The 20,608-nt window shown below is 39.5% G+C and overlaps 1 protein-coding gene across 2 annotated transcripts in view; it reads left to right on the top strand.

The window, feature by feature from the left end:
• The window catches only part of ABCB11 (ATP binding cassette subfamily B member 11), a 93,270-nt gene that overhangs the window by 20,011 nt on the left and 52,651 nt on the right, over positions 1-20,608 (top strand). For both annotated transcript variants that reach the window (XM_049887382.1, XM_049887381.1), the window contains exons 6-10: positions 548-681; positions 2,469-2,640; positions 6,670-6,794; positions 9,570-9,744; positions 19,286-19,399. In XM_049887382.1, the coding sequence (XP_049743339.1) occupies positions 548-681; positions 2,469-2,640; positions 6,670-6,794; positions 9,570-9,744; positions 19,286-19,399 (720 nt within the window). The remainder of the gene's footprint in view (positions 1-547; positions 682-2,468; positions 2,641-6,669; positions 6,795-9,569; positions 9,745-19,285; positions 19,400-20,608) is intronic.

Here is a 20,608-nt window from a genome sequence, read left to right as displayed (position 1 = left end):
GGGAAGTTAGTGTTAGTTGTAAAGAGAAATGAATTTTCCCATCCTTTCATGGGAAGTTATGACTGGCTCGCTTTGCTTTGGTTGGGGGCTACCTGCCAGCAGAGTCCCTACTTATGTTATAATGTTTGCCTTATTTTCCTTAAAAATCATTGAACAACAACCTGAAAACTATATCTGAATACTTGCAGGGAGGCCTCTCAGGGGAAAAATTCACCTAGCAAAATTATGATTTAAAAGCAGTAATAATTTTAGCACTCTGAGCCTTACATTACATGTGAAGAAAGGAAAGCTTAAGTCAAAAAGTCGTGGGGTAGCTTGAGTGTCATAGCTGGATTCGAATCCAAGTCTTCCTCCTTCCGTGTCCACCGCTGATCTGAGAGCTAGCCTACAGCTAGAGAGCCTTTGCTCCCAAGAAGAGGCATTTTGTGAATTCTTTCTCTCCTTTTCTCAACCGTTATTTTGAGATTATTTTTGTCTGAAAAGCAAAGAAGGAATTAATAAATATTTTAAAAATTGAAATGCTAAAAATTTCTCACTCCATTTCCAGATATGCTTTTGGGTTATTGCTGCAGCTCGTCAGGTACAGAAAATGAGGAAATATTACTTTAGGAGAGTAATGAGAATGGAAATAGGGTGGTTTGACTGTAATTCAGTGGGAGAGCTCAATACAAGATTCTCTGAGTAAGTACTGATGGAACAATGTTGTAATGTATATGGGATTTTTCCGTAATAAAACCCTTGTTTCTAAATTAAATAACAATTTTAAATATATTTCCAGTTTTTTAAAAAATTTATTTTGCATCTTAAATTGGACTTTTATAAGTGGCATAAATAATGTCTTATATATGATCACTAGAATTTGAAAGCCAGGGTCCTGCAATTTGGTTTGTAGGCTCTTGATTGAAATACTGGAGATGAAGTATTATGGGAAAGAGTTAAAGAAATGGGGGTTATTTGGCCTTAAAAAGAGAAGTCGAGAGCTGTTACAATCTATGTGTCTATGAGGAAAAACAGAACATTTGCAACTAATTATCTTGCTGTCTGTGGAGGCAATTTGAGCACACAAAAAACAAAAACAAAAATCCAAAATAGCCATAGAAAGAGTCAAACTAAAAAACTGGATTTAAATTCTGTTTATACCTAAATACTAGTTTGGGTCATTAACAGTCCCTCAGAGGTTCTAAATGAGCCCCGGGTAATTAGAACCAGTTGAGTCAAACTTTGAGGTCCCGTGAGAGACAGTGAATAGTGAACATAAAAATAGATGGAAAGTTGGGGCCCTTGGATTCCAGCACTCACTCTGCCCCTTACTATGATCTTGAACAAATAATTAACCTTGCTAGAGCCCTGGTGGGGCAGTGGTTAAGCATCAGGCTGTTAACCAAACTGTCGGCAGTTCAAATCCACCAGCTGCTCCTTGGAAACACTATGAGGCAGTTCTACTCTGTCCTGTAGGGTCGCTATGTGTCGAAATCGACTCGATGGCAGTGGGTTTGGTTTGCCTTTTAGACTACAGTTGCTTAATCCCTGGGTAATTGCTTAGGTCCTTTCTTGCTCTCAAGTCTCTGTTTGATCCATCTAGACAGAGATTTAGGGAATGTTCCCAGGAATACAAATTTAATGTAATTATATTCAACCAATAATCTGCAGTGCTTACCTTGTGCAAGATGTAAAGATTAATCACATAGTTCCTGCTCTCCAGGGAATTACAGCCTAGTAGGAGGGATAAGAGGAGGAAGTAAATAAATAATCAAAGGTAACATGTATATGCTAGGCACTGTTCTATATGCTTTACATAGATCAACTAATTTAATCCTTGTTACTACACATTGAGAAAGAGTCCATTTTATGGATATGGAAACTGAGGCACAGAGTGGTTAAGTAACTTTCCCATAAAGAGTTGGTTTTCAAATTCAGAGAATGTGGCTTCAGAGTCTGTGCTTTTAACCACTGCTGTATACTGCCTCTAAGCAGAATATAATAGTTACACACACACACACACACACACACTGTAATTAAATTTCTATGGAAACACAGAGAAGATATTTCTTCTTCCTGGGGGATTATACAAGGTATTAGGAAGTAGGTGTTATATGAGTAGAACCTTGAGACTGGAAAAATTTAGCAGATATGAAGAGGGGAAGAAGGGCTTTTCAGGACAGAACAAGAGTATTAGCTATCACAAAGAATGAGACAAGCAAGATGGTATCCAAAAGCTTTTATCAACACTGAGTAGATACCAGTTGGGAAAGCTCAGTTAGGGACGAACTTACTTGGTTATGAGGGAAGATGCTTGACAATCTCCCAAAGTGCGGCACATTTTCCAAGAGTTGAGAGGCACTTGTGTTACTTGAGGGCAATGGAGTACAGAGGTGAAAGCGTTTAGAAGAAAAACGGTTGAGATTTTTCAGCAAAACATTTGATTGACCAAATTCAGTTTTGGTGACCAATGCCTTTCTTGCTTCTAGAGATATTAATAAAATCAACGATGCCCTTGGTGACCAAATAACCCTTTTCATTAAGTACATGACCACATGCGTCTGTGGGTTCCTGATGGGATTTTACAGGGGTTGGAAACTGACCTTGGTTATTATTTCTGTCAGCCCTCTCATTGGGATTGGAGCAGCCCTCATTGGTCTGGTAAGAACGTCTTCTTGCTTCTCTCCTGCAAAGACATTTGCACTGATAAGCAGCCACGAATGTAATGTTTGAGTCCCTTTCTCTGAGTATTTTTAGTCAAATTCATTATCTCTACTTTGATTTATTTCGTTTGATTATTTCCCAGTATCAAATAGCATTCCATAAATTAGGAATTTCTGATGTTTTAATAACTTGAATTTTATTTAAGAACAGTCATAACTGCATTTATTATAACAACTACATCTACTATTTCACCAGACATTATTATGAACTTCATATTCATTATCTCTAATCCTTTAAAACAATCTTATAAAGGAAATATTAACTTCATTTTACATATAAGAAACTGAGGCCAGAGAGTTGAAGAAACTTGGGACTCAGGACTGCAGTGCCAGTGAGTGAAAAACAAGATTCAAGTGAGCCTGACTCCAAATCCACACTGTATTAATTTCCTAGGGCTGCTGAAACAAAATATCACAAAACTGGGTGGCTACAAGAACAGAAATTTATTGTCTCATAGTGCTGGAAGCTAGAAGTCCAAAGTGTAGGGTGGACCAAGCTTCCTCTGGAGTCCCTAGGAGAAGATCCTTTCTTGTCTCTCTTGGCTTTTAGATACATCTTTTGGGGGCTGTCCTTCCTCTGCCTCTCTCTCACTCTGCCTTTTCTCTTCTTTTGTAAGGACACCACTCTAATATGACCTTATGTTAAATTAACTCATGGCATCTTAAAAGACCCTATTTCAAACAAGGTCAGGTTCACAGGTACCAGGTATTAGGGCTTCAGCATATTTGTTTTGGGGGACATAATTCAATCAACAACACCCACCAGCTCTCCAATATGCCTGTTACATCCCATGGTTTCCCAAGCTCAGATGCTCCCCTCAAAAAGGCACAACAAACACATCCAGATCAGTAACAAAAACATAAAAGATATTTCTGCCATCACAACTGTGTTCTCTATTCCATCTGATTAGCTTCAGAGAGAGAAGGTTACTTGACCTATTCTAAGCAGCATCACCGTCACAGTCTTGGCTCCCCAGGTATTCAGACCAAAAGAACATGTAGGAATAAGAATTTTAGGTCACACCAGTTTAAGAAAAGCTCCAAAGGATGGAGAAAGTACTATTTCTTACCATTAGGGCAGGCAGGTCATGGGATCAGGCACAGCAGGGCTTTGCTATAGAGGAGAGTAGAATTTAAGTGAAAAGCTGCTCACACGCTGAAATCATTCAGCCATAGGCACCAATCTCCATGACTAGATTTTCTAGCAAAATATGCTCTACAGTCCACTGACTATATTACTTTAACACTTCACAGGTAATATAGGAAATGGTTTACAGCGATATTAGCAAAGAGCTCACTCCATTCACCTAAGTAACTACCTGGCTCTACCACTTACAAGTTGTGAGATTCTAGAAAGATGCTTAACTCATCAAAACCTCATTTTCCTCACCTTTAAAATAGGAATAAAACCTTCCAAAGTCATTGTGATGATTCAGGGCGTAATCCATGTAAAACACTTAGCATGGTGTCTGGCACAGAGTTAAGGCTAAGGAGGTATTGCTGGTTACCAATTGCTGCTCAGTCAGTTCTACTCACGGCAATGTCATATGTGTCAGAGCAGAACTGAACTCCAAAGAGTTTTCATGGTTGTGGCTTTTCAGGAGCAGATCGCCAGGCCTTTCTTTCAAGGCACCTCTGGTTTGAACCAGCAGCCTTCCAGTTAGTAGTCCATTGCTTAACTGTGCCACCAGGGCGATTCTCAATTTATTTTTTCCAGTCCACCACATCATGCAAGCTTTATGATGGTCTTTCCTATCACATGCTTTCCAGCTGCCCATCAGAAAACCTTCAGCTTCCATGAAGTGGCTTCAGGGATCTGCAAACATTTGATTCAACTTTTTTCTTAAATACATTTAATCTATCTTTTCAAACCCAAGCTAAATTAACATATACACTTAAATGAATCAGATGCCACATTTTAACATGCTGAAGACCAGAAACACATTAACTTGCCCTGTCAGGTTAACTTGGTTTTAAGCAGACTCAGAGCTTTGTTTCTCCTGGCTTCTCGGTGCCCGTATTTCAACTCCTTATAAATGTGTCACTGATTTGGAATGCTGTAGCTCTGCACTGAGCTCTCCTTGAATTCAGGTCTGTGCACGTTTCTTTGTGTAAAATGATTTCAGCAACTTTCACTATGCTCAATTCAAAGGCAGGACAAAAAAGGGAGAAGGGAAGGCAATATATGACACAGCAAGTCACCATGGATTTGTGTGCTTTCGTCTGACTTCTATATTTACAATGAAAAACAGGAGCAATTGTTAGATAAATATCTAACTCTGGGAATCCTAATTAGGAAATCCTGATGGAAGTCTTCTGAATCCCTGTATCACTTTAATTGAAGTGCCCCGAGATTATTCAATTTGCCTTTACAGTTGAAACTGATAACCATTTGCAACTATGTAATTTTCTCGTTACTGTGCAGCCAATACACATTTCAGAAATAAATTAGGTGAGGACTGTGATAAAAAAACTAGTGTCATCCATAACACCCAAATTCAAAATTTAACATTGATAAAAATAGCCTCACCTTCTTTATTGTTGGTTTTTCAACTCACAAATTTTATAAAATGTGGACTTGTGAAATAAATATAACCACTTCTTACTTACATTATGGGAACCCTGGTGGTGTAGTGGTTAAGTGCTATGGCTGCTAACCAAGAGGGTGGCAGTTCAAATCCGACAGGCGCTCCTTGGAAACTCTATGGTGCAGTTCTACTCTGTCCTATAGGGTCGCTATAAGTCGGAATCGACTCAATGACAGTGGGTTTTTTACTTACATTATAAATTAGAATTCTATTTGAAGTTTTGTTTGATAAGCCTGCACTAAAAATCTGAAAAACAATTGGAATATAATAAACTCCCTGAGTCTAGGTACAATATGTATTTGTTAGGTTTCTGAGTTAGTTGATCTTCCACAGTTGCTTTCCCCTCTTCTTGTTTCTTAACCTGTGCCAGGGGTTCGTTCTAACTAGGACTCATCCAAGGCCAATTTTAGAACAAGTAACTTGTTAAGTATTAAGTGCAGATGTCTAGTCATTTTCTTCTGTAAATATCGGAACTATAGGTAGTTGAGCCCCTATAGGTGAGTCAGACAGTGTAATATTTTTCTGAAGCTTTCTCTTACGGAATTACCTCTGGAGCATCATGACTTTGCATATGCTCAGAACCTCTCCTTCATTTCACACTCTAACATATATGCACAAATGGATCATATGCCACATTTTAACATGCTAATTTAACCATGAAGTCTGCATGAGGGAAGAAGCTTGATGAGCTCCCAAGGTGCAGCACATTTTCCAAGAGTTGAGAGGCACTTGTGTTACCTGAGGACAATGGAGTACAGAGGTGAGAGTGTTTAGAAGAAAAAAGGTTGAGATATTTCAGCAAGACTTTGGAATTGACCAAATTCAGTTTTGTTGACCAATGCCTCTCTTGCTTCTAGAGATATTAATAAAATCAACGATGCCCTTGCTGACCAAATAACCCCTTTCATTAAGTACATGACTACATGCACCTGTGGGTTCCTGATGGGATTTTACAGGGGTTGGAAACTGACCTTGGTTATTATTTCTGTCTTTGCCTCTGGTGTTTGTGTAAAAATTATGCAACGGCCTTTGGCCAATATCAATGAAACATGACCTGGTTTGACTTGAAAACTTCGTTAGTGTAATTAGACTGAAACACTTGGGTCTCACAGAATGCCCTATTTATGACTTGTTCTGTGGGAGGGCTTTTGAGACTATTTTTAATGGAATCATTTCGACTTGTCAATAACCAAGCACCGTATGGATGAGGCTTAACATGGACCAAACTTGGACCAGATTGTTTTCCTCCGATGAATGATGTTAGAGTGAGAATCTAGTCTTGTCCTACAAGCTTATTACATTAAATGAATCACAGAATAACAGGTTGACTTACCTAATTACCTGGTCGTCACATTTTCTTTTCTTCTTTTGGATTTTAGAGTGTGTCCAAGTTTACTGATTTTGAGTTGAAGGCCTATGCCAAAGCAGGGTGTGTGGCTGATGAAGTGATTTCATCTATGCGAACAGTGGCTGCTTTTGGTGGTGAAAAAAGAGAGGTTGAAAGGTTGGTTAAATGAAATGTCTGCCACTTTCCTGAATTTCGTTGATCAGCATAGCACCCTAAATCTTTCTCATTTTGTACAAAGTGGCAGATCTGCCTTGATCCATGGTGCCTCGAGTAGTTTTTGTTCAAGAGGTAGCTAAGCAGAGTGATTTAGATTGGTCAAAGAAATACCTGGAGCTCCAAGCCTTTAGCTACATGTTTTTGAAGAAGTTTGAATTGACATTTTTTAGAAAGCCAGTTTTAGGTGTGGTATTTGTTTCAAGCTCTGTATACATTATTACACCTCGTGGCAGTCTGTAACATTGCTTGCCGCAGTTAAAGAAATCGCAATTTGTATATGATACAAAAGGCAGTTCTGCGTGCTTTTACTGAACACATTTTATTCAGCTGCTGCACTCCATGATTTTACAAAGTCTGGTAAGACTTCCATTTCATCAAACAAAATTTAGTAAGGGCATATTATAGATCATCATTCCAGAGATTAATTCTTAGTGGGGGGCGGGGAACAAAGTGGCCAAAACAATAGTTGTCAAAACATGTGATTTTGTTTCTTCTTTATTTCAACTAACATTTTTGAGTGCTTACCGTGTGTTTACCATGTTACCTGGGAGCTCTGGTGGCACAGTGGTTAAGAGCTGCAGGTGCAAACCAAAAGGTTGGTGGTTTGAATCCACCAGCCACTCCTTGGGAGCCCTATGGGGCAGTTCTACTCTGTCCTATAGGGTCATTAAGAGTCGGAACCGACTTGACAGCAATGGATTTGTTTTTTTTGGTACCATGTGCCAGGAACTAATTTTATAAAATAACCACCAACTTAATATAAAGTCCATTTTTATGCGTTATAGGTCCATGATGATGATGTCATTCTCAATTGCTATTAAATTTACCAAATAAAAAGGATACTAGGTTTTACAATCTCTAATTACCCTCTTTTTATTTTCTTCTTTTATTTCTTTTGTTTTGTGGAGCGAAGTTACTGTATTTCTCATAAAAAACTTTTAGTAGTATATTTCCTCCACCCTGAAAGATATTAATTATCCTTTATTGTTAATGAAAGAGGCAACGTGAGTTTTTTTTTTTTAATTATAGCAAACATAGGATAGAGCTTCAGTTTGTGCCCTGTGAAATGTTAAAAGTTCCCCATGAATTTATTTTTTGCATTGTAGGAAGGCAGTTACAGAATGCCTGAGCTGTGAGACAATGCCCAAGGTTAATGAGTAGATCATAGAATTACTGAAGGCCAGTCTTTAGTTGGGAGGGCATTGGTGGTTCAGTGGCAAAATGTTCACCTTCCATGCAGGAGACCCAGGTTTGATTCCCAGCTAATGCAACTCAAGGACAGTCACCATCCATCTGTTGGTGAAGGCTTGCTTGTTGCTATCATGCTAAACAGGTTTCAGCAAAACGTCTAGTCTAAGGCGGACTAGGAAGAAAAACTTGGCGATCTACTTCCAAAAATCAGCCAGTAAAACCCCTATGGATCGCAACAACTCAACCCCCAGCTGGCCAGGGGCATGGTGCAGGACTGGGCAGAACAGGGGGCTGACTGGACAATAGCTAACAACAACAGTCCTTGAGTTAAATTTTCATGTAGTTTTGGCTGTGTCCCATGGCTGTTGACTGTAACGTGTACCAGTTATCCTGTAACGTAGCATCTTGGTCACAGGGCAGATAGGTGAGTGTATGTAGATGAACTGGTACAAATGCTAGTTCCAAACCTCAGGGTAAAACACCCAAATCACCTGTCCTGTTTATTTGGAGGCAGGTGCATCATTTTCTAGAGAAAACATGCCATGTGACTTGAAGAACAATTCAAGCACAAATAGTACTAGATCCTTTATGTTAGAATATTTGTGTTGATGAGGAATTGCTGGGAAAACTAGATGAGATTTGAGAATTTTTGTTTGTTTATATCTCCAGTTTTAAAAGTGCAAAAGGTTAGGTGCTATATATAAAGTCTTTAAACGAACTTTGCAAATGTCTTAGGTTTTAGTAGAAAAGGAGATAATCACCATATAGATTTTGGAGGATTTTTCTCTGTGGTACAAGTTCTCATTGTCAAGGATTTTTACCCTTACGGAATTCTTCTCAGGGAAATGTTTCAGAGTGGGAAAAACACTGTGTTAGCGTGCGATCATGTTTCATTATTTTTGGTGTTCTCCAGGGCCACTACAAGTCAGAATTGACTCAACGACAGTAGCTTTGGTTATTATTATTATTATTATTATTAATGCATGGTGTGCTCCAAACCATAAAATATGAAAGACCCAAAAAAACCCAAAAACCAAACCCAGTGCCATCGAGTCAATTCCACCTCATAGTGACCCTATAGACCCTATAGGACAGAGTAGAACTGCCCCATAGGGTTTCCAAGGAGCGCCTGGGAGATTTGAACTGCCGACCCTTTGGTTAGCAGCCATAGCACTTAGCCACTACGCCATCAGTGTTTCAATGAAAGACAAAAAATAAAAATAAAAACATTTCTGTTGGAAATTCTTTTCCCTTTGGGCAAAGCTTACCCTGATGTTACTCATCAAAGCAGCAGTTAGATATGAGGCTTTGTTAGGTATCATCCCTTCAGTACCTTTCATCACCCGGTTGAAACAAACTTTAAATAATTACACAGAGGTTCTAGTAGTTTTCTTTCCCTCAAGCTGCTCTGTGTTTGGGATGGTTTTGTAATCATTGAGTAAAACCACTGTGTTGTGGCCTGTTTTAAACATTAGAACTTGAGCTGCTGCTTCTGAAATAGACACAAACTTTTTCTCTTCACAGGTATGAGAAAAATCTTGTGTTTGCCCAGCAATGGGGAATTAGAAAAGGGATCGTGATGGGATTATTTACTGGATACTTCTGGTGTCTCATCTTCCTGTGTTATGCACTGGCCTTTTGGTATGGCTCCCAACTTGTCCTGGATGAAGGAGAATACACAGCAGGAACTCTAGTCCAGGTACTTTGATCTTGATAAGCTACACACAACATTTTCTGCTGGCATCTCAGGAAAGTCCACTGATAAGACATTTTGTTTACTCCCTTGGTGTCTGAGGGAGAAAAGCATCAATGATTTAATAGTGTCCATCTGCAGAAGCAAGCAATACTTATACATTTTATGGTAAAGGGATGCCGAGTATGTGAATTGATGAGACCAGCAATTTAATGATTTCCAATTTGTTTAAGATTTTTTAGCTGTAAAACAATGAATTTCTGACTGCAATCCAAAAGATAATATGCCATGAAAATGGAAAGTCAGTGATCTGTCAGCTGAAAATTAACAGCTCATATAGTGGAGCTTAATAATAGGACAAGATACAATCAACATATTTGTGAAACAAAATGAGTTACTAAAATACCAAGTCAACTGAATATCCTCAACTGAACAGGTAATGTGAATATATCTTATTGCTCAGTTGTTCTGTAGCAGCTCCGTGTGCATAGTCCCATGGTTACATTAATTTGCAGTGTCCTTTCTGATATTCAGTCAATAAATAATTACTGAGCATCTACTATGCACCTGACCCATGGAAAATGCAGAGGATTCAACTGCAAGCAAAAGAAACATGGTCTCTGCCCTGATGGAATTTATAGTTTGGTGGGGAAGAGAAGCAATAATTAAAATCATGGAAATGCATAATGACAAATGCTGGCATGTGTTATAGAGTACAGGGAAACTTGACAGTGAATATCCAGGTTAATGGATATGGCTGGAGTGAGGGAAGGCTTTTCACCCTGCTCCTCCTCCCAGCGCCTTTCCTCCTTAGGTTATGACCCCTCCTCGTTATGCAGCTGGACTCTTATCATTGTTCAGATGCTCAGCTGAATGGCACTTCCCAAACAGGCCTTTCATGCTTTTCCAACCTTTCATTCTCTTTTGTGACATGCTGTTTCAGAGAAAAAAATGAATTTATAAATTGAAAATAATACACAGTTCTGATAAAAACATTGAATTAAAAAAAAAAATCCTTAGTAACTCTTTTCTAGGGGTCCCTGGGTAGCACAAATAGTTAAGTGCTTGATTACTAGCCAAAAGGTTGGGGGTCCAAACCCACCCAGAGGCACCTCAGAAGTTAGGCCTAGTGTTCTCTTTCCTAAAAGTCACAACCTTGAAAACCCTATGGAGCAATTCTACTCTGCACACACGGGGTTGCCATGAGTTGGAATCGAGTCGATGGCAACTAACAACAACTCTTTCTAGTAAGAATCCAGTTGGATGGTTCTTCTTTTAAGGTTCCTGTCAGTTGGCTTGTGGACTACTCTGTACCCTCTGTAAACAATGCATCCCTTCTACTGATATTTCTTGAATACTTACTATGTACAGACATGGTACATTATGTGTTTCTAACTCTTTAAGAATCAGTTATTAATCTCTTATGTCTAACCTCTTCCTGTAAGCAACTGCTTGTCTTAAGAAATTTTTCTTTGGGAAAATGAGAGACATCCTTTAACAGTATAATTATTGTCCTCTTTCTCTCTCTTTCTCCCTCATAATGGTGAGTTTTTGGCTCTGCTTCTGAGCAGCAAACTATGAAGGCTGAGTATACATGAGCTGAGTTTAGTGTTCAATCCACTAAACTAATTAACAATTAGGTTAATCTAGCACATTTTGTGATGCACAAAGTCATTACTGCCTGCATGGTAATTGGGCATAAATGGTAAGTAGTTCACATAAATGACTGTAATTAGTACACTTGTACACAGACAGAAAACATATTTCTGTGATCTATTAGGAAAAAAGTCAAAGGGGACCTGAATGTTATAGAATGCCAGTCTTTCATGCCCCTCTTAAGGTTTAGAATTCAGTAATAAAAAATAACAACTATAATATAAAGTAACATCCATTTAGCCTGTGCAATGTGCACAAAGTGAGGTATTTAACATAATTACCATATGTAATACTCACAACTTGTGGTTGGTGTCAAAATTCTACCACTTACAAAATGAAATGGAGGTCCCATGGGGTTAAGAAACATGCATCAAGTGCCATAGAGTAGGGATTTGAACTCGTGTCTTTGTGGCTCTGGGGCCTGACCCATTAACCACTGTTTTCTTGCCTCTAGATTTGTCTCCCAGGGGCATACAGATCTCCCTCTCTCTGGCAGAACACACCCACAGATGGTTTCTGAGCAGCTTTTCTTCCCCTTCTCATACTACTGTCCCACTCTATTGTCCATTTGGTGTGAAAAACAGTGGTCTACTTGGTTGTATGCTAGCTACTATGATAGCTTTAGGTGTATGACTCTATTCTGTGTCACTCACTCCTCCCCTGAGAACCCCCAGAGAGACATACACTCGAAGTAATGGCTCACAAAGCCAGGAGGAGCACGATTTGACACCAAAACTCAATTTAGGCCTCCTGTTGGTTAATCTACACTCTAGGCTAGAGGTTGACATCCTATGGCCTTCAGGCCAAATCCAGTCTGCCATCTGTTTTAGTAAATAAAGTTTTATTGGAACCAGGACTTCAAACTGGTTCAAGATGTTTCAGTCATAGCTGATGAAGTGAAACCGGAACAGACTGAATTTTCAGAAATTGAATGAACTAGAATAACCAGAACGAGAAAAATTATGGGTCAAAGCCTTGGAACGGGAGACTTGGAAGAGGCATGATGAGCTTTTGCAGGAGCTTGATGTGGGAGATTGAATTATTGGCAGAACTGTGGAGAACAACACACATTCAAAGCAGTGCCAATGGCCACAATCTTTGAGGGTGGCACTGTTGTTTCCTACTCTGGTCACAATCCAACAGGAGAGAGATTTGGTTGCTATGCAACGTGTACACTGCCCTTTGTTTTCTAAGAAGGAGATTAAGTTTCTAGCAGGACTTTGACCCATAATTTTTCTCATTCCAGTTATCCTTCCACTTCACCTAAATTTTGAGATTTTAGGCCTGTTCCAGTTTTGCTTTGTCAGTCATGACTGAACTGGCAGAACCAGTTACAAGTCCTGATTGGAGCACAGCGATGATCACTTGTTTACAAATTTTCTGTGGATGTTTTTGTGCTATAGTGGCAGAATTGAGTAGTTGCTTTGGAGATCATATGACCTACAAAGTCTAAAGTATTTACTATCTGGCCATTCACAGAAAACATTTTCTGCCTCCTGCTCCAGACCATGTGGAAAGCGTCCTTTGCTCAGGTAGTAAGGCCCCTCATGAAGGTGGTCTCAAACCAAATTAAACCATAAGAAGTGTTCTGTGAACTCCGCTCACCACTTCTTAAGTATGGTTTCTTGCTACTTTTATCACAACCATCATCATAGTAATTATTTATGTAATTAGTACTGGATTAATCATCTTTACATACATTATCCCGTTATATTTCATAACAACCTTATGAGGTATATACTATCATTATCCCTCTATAACAGATAGAAAAATTGGGGTTTAGAAAAATTAAGTACACCTACTCTTCACTTCCACCACTCATCTGTCAGTTTGTCATACTGCAGTGGCTTGTGTGTTGCTGTGATGCTGGAAGCTATGCCACTGATATTTAAATATCAGGAGGGTCACCCATGGTGTACAGGTTCAGTGGGCTTTCAGACTAAGACAGACTAGGAAGAAGGATCTGGCAATCTAATTTGGAAAAAATTAGCCAGTGAAAACCTTATGAATAGCAATGAAACATTGTCTGATATAGTGCCAGACAATGAGCCCTTCAGGTTGGAAGGCACTCAAAATTCAACTGAGAAAGAGCTGCCTCCTCAATGTAGTGTCAACCATAAAGATGTGGATGGAGTCAAGCTTTTGGGGCCTTCACCTGCTGATGTGGCACAACTCAAAATGGGAAGAAACAGCTGTAGGCATGCCTTAATAATCGGAATATGGAATGTACGAAATATGAATCTAGGAAAATTGGAAATTGCCAAAAATGAAATGGAACCCATAAAGATTGATATCCTAGGCATGAGTGAGCTGAAACAGACTTGTATTGGCCATTTTGAATTGGGCAAACATATGGTGTCATGGATTGAATTATGTCCCCCCAAATATGTATGTATGTATTAACTTGGTTAAGCCATGATTCCCAGTATTCTGTGGTTGTTCTCCATTTTGTGGTTGCAATTTTATGTTGAGAGGAATTGAGTGGGATTGTAACATCACCCTTACTCAGGTCACCTCACTGATCCAATGTTAGGGATTTTCCCCAGGGTGTGACCTGCACGACCTCTTATCTCTTAAGAGATGAAAGGAAAGAGAAGCAAGCAGAGAATTGGGACCTCATACCACCAAGAAAGCAGCACCAGGAACACAGCGTGTCCTTAGGACACAGGGTCCCTGTGCTTGAGAAGCTCTTCGACCAGGGGAAGATTGAGGACAAGGACCTTCCTCCAGAGCCAACAGAGAGAGAATGCCTTCCCTGGAACTTATGCCCTGAATTTGGACTTGTAGCCTAGTAGACTGTGAGAAAATAAATTTCTCTTTTTAAAGCCATCCACTTGTGGTGTTTCTGTTACAGCAGCACTAGATGACTAACACATACGGTGTACTATGCTGGGAATGACAAATTAAAGAGAAATGGTGTTGCATTCATTATCAAAAAGAACATTTCATGATCTATCCTGAAGTATAACACTGTCAGTGATAGGATAATATTCATATACCTATGAGGAAGACAAGCTAATACAACTATTATTCAAATTTATGCACCAATCACAGAGGACAAAGATGAAGAAATTGAAGATTTTTACTGCCTTCTACAGACTGCCAAAAGAACAGACAAATCTGTCTTGGAAGAAGTACAACCAGAATGCTCCTTAGAAGCAAGGATGGTGAGACTATGTCTCACATACTTTGGACAGGTTGTCAGGAGGGATCAGTCCCTGGAGAAGGGAATCAGGCTTGGGAAGGTAGAGGGTCGGTGAGAAAGAGGAAGACCCTCAATGAGATGGAATGACACGGTGGCTGCAACAATGGACTTAAGCATAATAACAATTGTGAGGATGGCACAGGACCAGGCAGTGTTTCGTTCTGTTGTACATAGGGTCGCTATGAGTTGGAACTGACTGGATGGTGCCTAGCAACAATAACAACAGGCTGAAATTGATCAAACATGCAATCAAGATTCATCGATAATTACTGGTGATTGAAATGCAAAGAAGTAGGATCAGTAATTGGAAAATGCGCCCTTGGCGATGGAAACAGCACTGAAGATCGATGATACAATTTTGCAAGACTTCTTTGTTGCAAATACCTTTTTTCAATAACATGAACAGTGACTGTACATATGGACCTCACCAGATGGAATACACAGGAATCAAAGTGACTACATCTGGGGAAAGAGAAGATGGAGAAGCTCAATATCATCAGTCAGAACAAGACCAGGGGCAAACTACAGAACAGACCATCGATTGTTCCTATGCATGTTAAGGTTGAAAAAAAAAATGAAGCTGAAGCAAATTAGAACAAGTCTACGAGAGCCAAAATACAATGTTGAGTATATCTCACCTGAATTTAGAGACCGTCTAAGGAATAGATTGGACACATCGAACACTAATGATGGAAGGCTAGACCAGTTGTGGAATGACATCAAGGACATCATACTTGAAGAAGCCAAAGGTCATTAAAAAGACAGGAAAGAAAAAAAAAGACCAAAATGGATATCAGAAGAAACTCTGAAACTTGCTTTTGAACACAGAGTAGCTAAAGTGAAGGGAAGAATGATGAAATAAAAGAGCCAAACAGAATATTTCAAAGGGCAGCACAAGAAGACAAAGTATTATAATAAAATGTGCAAAGACCTGGAGTTAGAAAACCAAAAGGGAAGAATACGATCAGCATTTCTCAAGCTGAACGAACCAAAGAAAAAATTCAAGCCTCAAGTTGCAATATCAAACGACGCAGGGAGTATCAAACAAAGATGAAAGGAATACAGAGTCGCTGTGCCAAAAAGAATTGGTCAATGTTCAACCATTTCAGAAGGTAGCATATGATTAAGAGCTGATAGTATTGAACGAAGAAGTCCAAGCTGCACTGAAAGCATTGGCGAAAAACAAGGCTCCAGGAATTGACAGAATACCAAGTGAGATGATTTGACAAAATGGACAGTGCTGGAGGTGCTCGCTTGTCTTTGCCAAGAAATTTGAAAGACAGCTACCTGGCCAACTGAATAGAAGAAGTCCATATTTGTGCACATTCTAAAGAAAAGTGATCCATCAGAATGCAGAAATTATTGAACAATATCATTAATATCACATGCAAGTAAAATGTTGCTGAAGATCATTCAAAAGTGGCTGCAGCAGTACATCGACAGGAACTGCCAGAAATTCAAGCCAGATTCAGATGAGGATGCAGAACCAGGGATATCATTGCTGATGTCAGATGGATCTTGGCTGAAAGTGGAGAATACCAGAAGGATGTTTACTAGTGTCTTATTGACTACGCAAAGGCATTCAACTGTGTTTATCATAACAAATTACGGATAACATTGCCAAGAATGGAAATTCCAGAACACTTAATCATACTCATGGGAATCTGTGTATAGACCAAAAGGCAGTTATTCATACAGAACAAGGTGATGCTGCATGGCTTAAAGTCAGGAAAGGTGTGCATAATGATTGTGTCTTTTTTTACCATACTTATTCAGTCTGTATGATGAAAAAATAACTCGAGAAACTGGACTATATGAAGAATGTGGCCTCAGAATTGGAGGAAGACTCATTAACAACCTTTGACATAAAGATGACACAACCTTGCTTGCTGAAAGCAAAGAGGCCTTGAAGCACTTGTTGAAGAAGGTCAAAGGCTACAGACTTCAGTATGGATTACACCTCAACATAAAGCAAATACAAATCCTCACAACTGGACCAATAAGCGACACACGCTAAATGGAGAAAAGATTGAAGTTGTCAAGGATTTCATTTTACTTGGATCCACAATCAACACCCATGGAAGCAGCAGGCAAGAAATACTGCTTTGGGCAAATCTGCTGCAAAAGACCTCTTTCAAGTGTTAAAAAGCAAAGTTGTCACTTTGAGGACTAAAGTGCACATGACACAAGCCACGATATTTTCAATCACTTCATATGTATGTGAAAGCCTGACAATGAATAAGGAAGACCTAAGAATAATTGATGCCTTTCAAATATGGTGTTGGCAAAGAATATTGAATATACCATGGACTGTCAGAAGAATGAACAAATCTGTCTTGGAAGAAGTACAGCCAGAATGCTCCTTAGAAGGGAGGATGGTGAGACTTCATCTTAAGTACATTGGACATGTGATCCGGAGGGACCAGTCCCTGGTGAAGGACATCATGCATGGTAAAGTAGAGGGTCAGCATAAAAGAGGAAGACCCTTAGTGAGATGGATTGACACAGTGGCAGCAACAATAAGCTCAAGCATAACGATGATTGTGAGGGTGGCACAGGACCGGGCGATGTTTCGTTCTGTTGTACATAGGGTCATTATGAATTGAAACCAGCTCAATGACACGTAACAACAGCTCCTCACTTATCAACTGTCTCGTCATCCAATATTTCACATTTACGACAGTAGTAAAAAATCTACCAAAATGGATATCAGAAGAAACTCTGAAACTTGCTATTGAACACAGAGTAGCTAAAGTGAAGGGAAGAATGATGAAATAAAAGAGCCAAACAGAATATTTCAAAGGGCAGCACGAGAAGACAAAGTATTATAATAAAATGTGCAAAGACCTGGAGTTAGACAACCAGAAGGGAAGAATACAGTCGGCATTTCTCAAGCTGAACGAACCAAAGAAAAAATTCAAGCCTCAAGTTGCAATATTGAACGACGCAGGGAGTATCAATTTTGCACATCCTACTATTTTGCACATTAATGATGTATGTCTGGCAGTAGCAAACGCTGAGATGTGAGATGAGAGTAACACTGGCTGTGATGATTAAGGTTATGTGTCAACTTGGTTGGGCCATGATTCTCGGTGGTTTGGCAGTTATGTAATGATGTAGTTACCCTCCATTTTGTGATCTGATGTGGTCATCCTTCATTTTCACATAATGCTAATTTTCATGTAATGACTAGGTATTTGGAATCTAACCATGTCAGTAAGTGAGAAAAAAAAAAAAAAGTGAGGAGTGGGTGTAATTTGCCTTGTGAGAAACTAACTGCTGTAATTGAGGAAAATGAAAAAGGAGAATGTTTGTTATTTGTCCCCATGCATAAGGTGGAGAATTCAGGGAGAAGGTATGAGGGGGCTGGCCCACCGCCTGTGTGGTGTAGCACTGGTTTTGTTAATCACCCTGACGTGGGGGTTACTGGAGTGGGAGGGAGATGGCTGCGAGGCTCTGAGACGACTCATGCTCCAGCCGCTCCAACCACAAGGAAAAAAGAGAATGGGGAGGAAACTGCGTGGTAACTTGCCCAATGCAGATATAACCAGAAAGGCTCTGGCCTAGGGAAAGCACTATAAACTGGGATCACCTGATAATCTGAAAAAGATTACATCCTTGCAGGAGCCAAACTTGAGCTTAGTATATAATATATAACTCCAGTCCCCAAAACACCATAGTCAATGAAACTCTTCCATGTGAGACAAGTGACCAGGACTCATCCTTTGGTTGACAACGTGCGGAGGAGGAGGAGAATTGTGCTCCTTCTAGAGGTGACTTGAGGAATTGCCACATTGCCTCTTTCTCATCTTTATAACTAGCACTAATAAAAATGGTTTGCTGTTTGTTAGAAACATCTGGCCATGATCTGGCAGGCTTTTCCTAACTTAATAAGAAGGCTGTATTGGTAATTCAAAGGACAGCTCTCCCATCTCTGCACAGGAACCTGACCACTCCACCTGCATGCTCCCAGCAGCAGGTGCACCTAGGGGCTAGATACAGCGGCAGTCAAGAGCCTGGGTTCCAACACTGCTGTACTGTCTATTACATGTTGTGATGTAGGGCAACTTAGGTAACCTCCATATACATCTGTTTCCTGTTCTGCTTTAAGGATCTAATGAAGTTATTTAGGTAAAACACTTAGAAACATAACTTATTGTTATTATTAGTATAGTAATAGTAGTAGTAGCAGGACCCACCCTATTGCATGTGCCAATATCTAGGACAGTCAAGCTGACTTAGTGTCTTTATTATTTTCTTGACCCATTAACTAGAAAACCATTAGAAGGCTGTTTATGTAATGAACTAAATTTACATGCCACTATTCTAACCTACTTTGTGTCTATATACTGCTTTGTGTAGGTTTCATACTAATTATGAAACATATTCTTTGTTGTAAAACAGTGACATTCAGTCAAAAATAATGTATAATTATAAATTACTTTATGTCTTAACAGTCAAAATTATAACAGTGGAAAAGTTAGAAAAGCTTTACAGAACAAAAACTGTTCCTGGAGATTCCAAAGAGCCAAAGAGCCATTTAGCTTTCCAGGGCCCGTGAAGGAATATTTCTGAGAAACCTCCAAGCTCACATGGATGGCCCAAATGATAAAGAGCACTATTTACAAACAAAACAAAACAAAGCAAAACAAAAAAACACATGAAAACTCTCTCTTTTCATTTCAGATTTTCCTCAGCGTCTTAATAGCAGCTTTAAATCTTGGCCATGCATCTACTTGTTTGGAAGCCTTTGCAACTGGACGTGCAGCTGCCACCAGTATTTTTGAGACAATAGACCAGGTATGTAAAAGCCAAAAGTGAAGTCCTTCAGTAGGTTGAGGGGTGGGGGAATGAATCCCTGAGGAACTCACCCTCAGTGTTAAAAAATGTGAGCAGCTAGCACAAAGCCCTTTATTCAGCAATACTTATTACATGTAATCATGGGCTCGACCTAATCCTAAGAGCCGGGAAAGCAACAGTGAAGCAGAACAAATAAAGCCTCTGCTCTCACACTCAGGGAGTCCCTGAGTGGCGCAAACAGTTCACGCGCCTCAACGCTAACCCAAAAGTTGGAGGTTTGAGCCTACCCAGAAGTGCTTTGGCAGAAAGTCCTGGCGAACTATTTCCCAAAAATTAACCATTGAAAACTCTTAAACCAGAAATATCCCCTGAGATCTTAAAACCAAATAATAGCTTTGCTTGACTAGTAAAAAAAAAAGGTCTGCCTTGAGCATTAGACTCTTTTAAGTACTATTTATATGGAATCAAATTGACAACAGCAACTTGAAGGATTAGACAGATACCTTAGAGGGCAGTGAGTTTATGTCACTGTGGAAGGAAATACTCAGAAAAGGAGAAAGAGAATTGTCGCACTACTTGAAGAATATGATCAGTGTCACTGAACTGTACATGTAGAAACTGTTGAATTGGTATATGTTTTGCTGTGTATATTCTCAACAACAACAAAAAACAAATAAAATTAAAAAGAAAACAAAAAGAAGAAAACCCTACAGAGCACAGTTCTACTTGATACACATGGGGTCTCCATGAGTCAAAGCCCACCCTGAGGCAACTGGTCGGCAGTGCATGGGAAGCTAGTGCAGGGAGGTTATTGGTGGCAGAGAGAACTCTTGGTGACTTCAAGGAGCTGAAAGAAGGCCACTGAGACTCAACAGAGTGAGCAAGGGGCAGAGGTTGGAGGGATGGGAAGGGGCCAGACCATGCAAGACTTCAAAGCCAAGTTCATAAGTTTGGATTATCTCCTACGTGTGACAAGAAGAATCTATGAGCTAATAAAGGCCCTGTTTTTTTTTTTTTTTTTTTTTTTTTAATGTGGTTAGGATTTTCTATTGGAGCACATTTGAGGTTGAGCTAGGGAGTCAAAATTCAAGAACAGAAGGGGGAAGATGACAATATGTTGTTCTTCCTCTGAAAAAAAAAAAAATGCCCTGGGCTAAGAATCAAAAATCCTGAAAAATCAGAGAGGTACTTTGTAGGGCCCCTGAACCA

The sequence above is a fragment of the Elephas maximus genome, chromosome 6, assembly GCF_024166365.1.
Source record: "Elephas maximus indicus isolate mEleMax1 chromosome 6, mEleMax1 primary haplotype, whole genome shotgun sequence".
Taxonomy (NCBI): Eukaryota; Metazoa; Chordata; class Mammalia; order Proboscidea; family Elephantidae; genus Elephas; species Elephas maximus.
This window is presented reverse-complemented; position numbering and strand designations above follow the sequence as displayed.